We start from the raw sequence: 6,887 nt of genomic DNA, 5'->3' as shown, positions 1-6,887 counted from the left end.
GCCACTTCTATATTTGGGTCTATAAGTGAGTAAAATACAAAATAGAATATTAAACACACTTATGAAATACACTAAGATAGTTTTAGGTGGTGTGTGTGTAGAACTATACTCATCTGCTCAATCAGTCGGCTGCTTCCCCAGACTCCACCCTCCAGTCTGCCTTTAGGACCTTAAGCTGGTTGGTCTCTTCATCACCGCTGGAACAGTTCTTGGCTGTGTGTCCCTTCTTCTCACAGCTATAGCATGTGACTGATATTATTTGGGCAGTTCTTTGAAAAGTGTGCAGTCTTCCCGCGTTGTAACACTCTGTATCCAGACAGGCAGTGGATCTACTGTCAGTATGTCCGCCATGACCCCATCCTAATCCATGGTAACGCCCACTGGCTGCATGCAGGTTCCTGCTCCTCTTTCTTTTTTTTTCTCTCTTCTCTCTTCTTTTTTTTAAATTTTATTATTATTATTATTTTAACACAGTCTTTTTAGCATAGACTGTATCTTCAATCAGGCAAAATCCCAGGTAATGCAAGTGTTTTTATCGTGTTTCAAATCTCAGGACTCAGTTCATTTTAGATGTGTCTTTCATGAGATGATATCAGCAGGATTGCAACTGTCTCTTGGTGTCAAGCTTGGGCGGAGTCATCATTGATGTCTGGTGGCTTTGTCTGTTGACACCTCTTGAGTGAGCAAATGACATGAGGCCTTTGGTTGCTGTGGCCAGTGGTGGAGGTGTTGGAGGATCTGGGTGTAGAGTCTTTGTGCACTAAAAGTGTCTGTCTCTCCTTTGTCTTTTGCTGCTCCTCCCTCTTTGATGTGGTTGTCTGAATCCATGTCTTGTACTTCCTGTTGCTGGTGGTGATGTTGAGCAGAACGTCTCTGTTGCATGCGTGTTGGGGTGGAGTCCAGGTCAGCGTTGGCCTGCATTTTAACAAACTGAGAGACAGATTAATTTTGCCCTGCCTGCACTACCTTCTTTTCCTTTCCCTACCTGCAAATTCTCTTTCCCTACCTGCAAATTCTCTTTCCCTAAAATGCTTTTAATTCAGCATTTCTTTTTCTTTTTACATACAATTGTCACTTCAACATTTCTAACAATATTTAACATGCATTAATCATATATTAGGGTAATCATAAGTGTTATCACATAGAATGTTTTTTGCTCATGTTCTGACTCATATTTTAGCAGAAGTGTCAAATTTCAACAAGAAAAATTTATAATTATTTAGTTTTTACATACCTACTTACATACGTATTACAGCTTTGTAGTAGCAGCTCAGAAGTTTTAATGATATCCAAACAAATAATAATATACCACTAGAAATAATATACAAAATAATATATCCAAGAATGGCAAATGGCAAGTCACAAAAGTTTCAAAACACATACAACTACAAAATACACGTAACAAGACACACATACAACATTTAAATCCTCAAATCTACTAAGAATCCAGTCTTTTAGTTTGTGCAAGTGCTGTCTATACGCCCCGAGCTAATGCGCGCCATGCAGCCACAACACGTCACGAATACTACTTGTTAACCCGTACCAAGTTGCAGGTCCCAGACCATGCATTCAATTAAACACCCAGTGTTTAACTTATTTGCCGTTCCCCTGCTAAGTTACATTCGTCAATGTAAATCCAATTTTTATCGAAAAACTTTGGTCAAAAATCCCATTCAGTCGAGAGACGGGAGGTCTCGACCCCGAAAACCCAGTTTTCGGTCAGCTTCTAGGGGACAACATATACACACAGTTCCACAAAACTAATTTAATCACTTATTTCATTACAGAATTACTACTAAAACAAAGAAGGGTTCTTTCTCACCTGTATGAGTACGGACAGTAGCGCAGGGCAGACCACTGACGATCAGACAATGCTTCCTTTCATCTCAAAAAAATTAAGTAAAGGATGAAGATACATTTTAAATCTCCACGAGCGTCCTCAAGCTTGTCTGTCCATCAGGCCAAACCCAAACTGGCCATCTGGGGTGCCAAAATTGTGGTGGAAGAAAACCCTTTTAATAAATACCTTGAAGACTGGATTATAAGTAGAAAAAGAGATTTATTCTTGTCTGCAGAGAAGGAACACACTGACTCACATAGTAAACTGGGCAGTGTGCTCCGGAACAAAGATACAGTATCTCTTAAATACATGGTGACAAAGGTTATGGTGTGTGGGAAAGATCAGATATTTCTTAGGTGGGGAGTAGTAACTGTTTGAAGTCAGCGGGAACAGGATTCGTAAACCTCTTGATTGCAGGCGACAGTCTTTTGTTATGTATGGCAATTGTTGCAAGACAGGATCTGGGAGTAGGAGCAAACCATGCACCTTTTGTCTTAGTTCTTTTACATGCCTTTGTTTTTTTTTTTGGACCAGGCTTTTACTTTTGTGGAGCTCTTTTATGGTGTGTGGACCAACAGCCTTGGTCTGATCTGCTCTGGTACTAGGACTATTTGCTGCTTTTAAGACCAGGTGGAAAGCAACTAGAATATACTCTCATAGTAGTGTTCAAAAAAATAGCAGTGATTTTAAAAAAGTGAAAAAAGCACAAAATCATTATAATAACTTTTATTTCCATGAATGCAAGTGCACTGAAAATACTACACTTTGAATTCTAATTCAAAACATTAACAAATGTAGCCAGTTTGTGTTAATCCTTTACAGAAAGTTAAGAAAAATGAATATTAGGCTGTTCCGAAAAATAGCAGTGCCAGCATTTTTCTTTAAAAACTCAAAAAGTGTCAGAACAATTGTTTCCGAGATCTGTGTTGCATGGAGTCAACCAACTTCTGGCACCTCTGAACAGGTATGATTAGACTACATTCCACAGTTCTTCTGCAATTTTGGGTTTTGCCTAAAAAAAACGCAATTCAGATATCAGCCCACAAGTTCTCTATGGGATTGAAGTCAGGGGATTGGGCTGGCCACTCTATTACCTCAATCTTGTTTGTCTGTAACAAAGATGTTTTGGGTCATTGTCATGTTGAAACACCCATTTTAAGGACATTTGTTCCTTCACATAGGGCAACATGATCTCCTCAAGTATTCTGATATATTTAAACTGATCCATGATCCCTCGTATGTGATAAATAGGCGTAACACCATGGTATGAAAAACATCCCCATATCATAATTTTGTACCACCATGCTTTACTTTCTTCACAGTGTACTTTGGCTTGAATTCAGTGCTCGAGGGTCGTCTGACATACTGTCTACGGCCACTAGACCCAAAAAGAACAATTGTGCTTTTACCAGTCCACAAAATGTTGAGCCATTTCTCTTTGGACCAGTCAGTGTGTTCCTTGGCAAATTTTAACCCATTCAGGACACGTCTTTTCTTAACAACAGGACTTTGCAAGTAGTTCTTGCTGGTAAATTGGCTTCACTTAATCATCTTCTGTACTCACTGGTAACTTCAGATGTTCCTTGATCTTTCTGGAGGTGATCACTGGCTGAACCTTTGCCATTTTGGCTATTTTTTGATCCAATCAAACAGTAGTTTCATGCTTCCTTCTGCGTCTTTCAGGTTTTGGTTTTCACTTTTGGAGATCATTTTAGCTGAGCAGCCTATAATTTGCTGCACTTCTCTGTTTTTCCCTCTACAATCAACTTTTTAATCAAAGTACGCTGTTCATCAGAACAATGTCTGGAACAACCCATTTTACCCAGTATTTCAGAAGGAAATGCTCTATGACCAACATGTGCAACATTTGCCACCCTCCTAACAGAAATAAGGGCCAAAATTGACACCCGTTCTTCTGCAGAATGAATGACTTCACCAACTGAACTCCTCACTGCTGTTATTTTGAACAACCCCCTTTTAATCAATGCTTTGATTACTCAGAATGAGCAGCATGCATATCCCACCCTGAAACTAAGCTACAGCACGGTGGCCAAGGTCATACAACGGTTTTCCAGGACAGGTTCCACTCGGAACAGGCCTTGCCAGGGTCAACCAAAGAAATTGAGTCCACGTGTTCAGCGTCATATCCAGAGGTTGGCTTCAAAAAGTAGATGATGTCATCATGGAGGAGTGGAAGAGGATTCCATTAGCAACCTGTGCAGCTCTGGTGAATTCCATGCCCAAGAGGGTTAAGGCAGTGCTAGATAATAATGATGGTCACACACAATATTGACACTTTGGGCACAATTTGGACATGTTCACTGTGGGGTGTACTCACTTGTGTTAACAGCTATTTAGACATCAATGGCTGTGTGTTGAGTTATTTTCAGAAGACAGTAAATCTATACTGCTATACAAGCTGTACACTGACTAAGTTATATTCAAGTTTCATTTGTATAGTGTTGTCCCATGAAAAGATATAATTAAATACTTGCAAAAATGTGAGGGGTGTACTCACTTTTGTGAGATACTGTATATATAGTTTTTCTGTATAGTTTGTATACCTGTAGTTCTGTATACTGTAGAATTTGTCATACTACTGTATAGTAGTTATTGCCACTACATAGTCAATACATTTATTTTGCTCTTTTTTTATTTTCTCTAACTGTACTTACCTAAAGCTGCTGTTACACTCGATTTTTGCCCATGGGGATTGATTAATAAAAGGTATCTTATGTACAGGGAAAACACTGGCACAACAAGCAGTGTGTTTGTCATTTACTTTATTACCAAGACTAAAAATGTGTGATTAGGTAAAATATTACCTTCATTCAATTATTATTATTTTTTTTTTTACTTTTAGATCCTTTATAGCAGATTACATCAAAGCTATGATATGGTTAAAAAGTAGTATACAGACATTAAGTATCATGGTTTACATTAAGTACACAGACTTTAGTTTGAGTTTTTTATTAATTTCATTAAGTACACTATTTTTATTACACCATTAAATCTTTCTCCCCCTCCTACTTTATTAATTCTTAATTCCCTGCCTCTTGGTCACCCCCATGAACAGCAATTAATCTGAGATTTTGAAGACAAGCACATGCTTCATCCCAAAACAAAGTAACAATAGTCGTAGCTTTATTTACATCATAGGTCAGATAAACTTGCTTTAAAACTAGTGCTTTTTGCTGCCTTCTATACACATGTGCTTACAAACAACTGGATAATGTCTTAATGATGGATATAAGAGACAGAAATACTATTCCTCCCATCCAAAGAGCAGGGATAAAATCTCCTCCATGACTATAGCCTCTCAGCCAGCCCTCCTCTACTTACCTTCTATCTGTTTTTCATTGGTTGACTGGTCTCCATTAGTCTGCATTGTTGATTTCTTTTTTATCAATTTTTATTTATTTTTTTAAACATCTTTGTAATTCTTTTTTACAAGAATAATGTATGTCAACCAGGGGTTTGTTTAACAGGGATCTTTTTTCTTGGCTTTGCTTTGTTGAAAGACACTTTTTCTACATGTCCTACTGGCCTAACTTCTTATCCTTCTGGAAGCTAAAGCTGGTACGTCGGCTCAGTTTGCGTTGTTTTTGAGCAAAATAGTCAGCTCTTGAAGTGCTGGCACGGGACTCCAGGATGTAGTTTACCTAAGAAAGCAAAGGAGAAACCATATATATAATTTATTAGCTAACAATTGAATAAAATGTGACAATAAGCTAAACATCAATAATTATACATTACTATATACTCAATGATTACACTGCATTTAGAAATTCCAATGTGTTCTTGAAGGAAGTAAGATAATAAATTAACTACAAGAAACTACACCTTGAGCACAATCTCGTTGACCGTAGCAGCATCACATTCAAAGTACAGAGCCTTGTAGTCATGGTTGCTAAGATATGTGAGTTTAAATATTGCATGACCTGCAAAGAAAGCATAAAAAATTACTACATTCAACAGAACATTGAAAAACACAGACAACTGTATAAAGAGCTAAGTGGTTCAAATTCAAAGCTTCTAGTTTTCAATGTCAAAAACTGTCACAGGCAATTTTATATCTCCAATTAACCTAACTTACATGTCTTTGGACTGTGGAAGGGAAACCAGAGCTTCCGGAGAAACCCACTCAGACACATGCAACTCCACTCAGAAAGAACCCAAGCTGCTCCACCTGTGAATCAAACCGAGGACCTTCTTGCTGTAGGGTGACAGTGCTACCCACTGAGCCACCGTGCCACCCCCTAGGTGTTCCCCCCAAACTGCAATAAAAGCCTCCTCCACTCTTTTGAAAAAGCCTTAGACAAGACTTTGGGGGCTTTTTCACATTTGATTGGTGAGGTCAGGCACTGATGTTTGACGAGAAGGTCTGGTAGGCCCCTGGAGTTTCTTTACACCAAACTTGTCAAACCATGTCTTTATGGAACTTTGTGTACACAGACACAGGGTGTGTTCAAAAACCTAGGGAGCTGCCTTAGTAGAGAGGATTCTAATAAGTCAATGACTTATAAGTCAGGTTATTCGAACACGCTACTTAGACAGCGATTACATCGGGTTTCGCATTTAGCATCTTGTCATTCAAACCAATGGGATGGGGTGGCACAGCGTGCTAGATTGTCAACTAACTCTCTTCTCCCTATTTCCCTTCGTGTACCGAAAACGGTTAAATTCGCTGACAAGCCCAAACGTGCAAATAAAAACACTCGTGCAAGTTTACACAAGTTAAAAATCAATAATAATTTATTTACGTTTGAAAATAACTCCGATCGTTTCTCTGCCCCGTCAGCCATGTTTTTATTATTTTTCTGTGAGAGAAGAGCTGCCGCACTGAATGCAGAGATTGCCTTGATCACTAAGGACGCTTCCGATGCTCACTACTTCTTGAGTCAAAATAACATTGAAATGTTAAGATGCCTTAGTAGTGAGGATATTAAGGCATCTAGGATTTCGAACAGCCTCATTCTCGGGAGTGCATAGGCTGACGTAAAATGCTGTCTATGTAGAGAGCTCCCTAGCTTTTTGAACACACCCA

General features: G+C 38.8%; 1 protein-coding gene across 1 annotated transcript in view; it reads right to left on the bottom strand.

Annotated features, from left to right (window-relative positions):
* Positions 1-4,794: 4,794 nt before the first annotated feature.
* The window catches only part of mapkap1 (MAPK associated protein 1), a 38,935-nt gene continuing 36,842 nt past the window's right edge, over positions 4,795-6,887 (bottom strand). Inside the window, exons 11-12 of the mRNA XM_062988934.1 lie at positions 5,684-5,781; positions 4,795-5,502 (exon numbers count right to left, since the gene is read on the bottom strand). Coding sequence (XP_062845004.1) covers positions 5,380-5,502; positions 5,684-5,781 — 221 coding nt within the window. The 3' untranslated portion in view covers positions 4,795-5,379. The remainder of the gene's footprint in view (positions 5,503-5,683; positions 5,782-6,887) is intronic.

Source organism: Trichomycterus rosablanca, chromosome 26 (genome assembly GCF_030014385.1).
Source record: "Trichomycterus rosablanca isolate fTriRos1 chromosome 26, fTriRos1.hap1, whole genome shotgun sequence".
In the NCBI taxonomy this organism is placed as follows: domain Eukaryota; kingdom Metazoa; phylum Chordata; class Actinopteri; order Siluriformes; family Trichomycteridae; genus Trichomycterus; species Trichomycterus rosablanca.
This window is presented reverse-complemented; position numbering and strand designations above follow the sequence as displayed.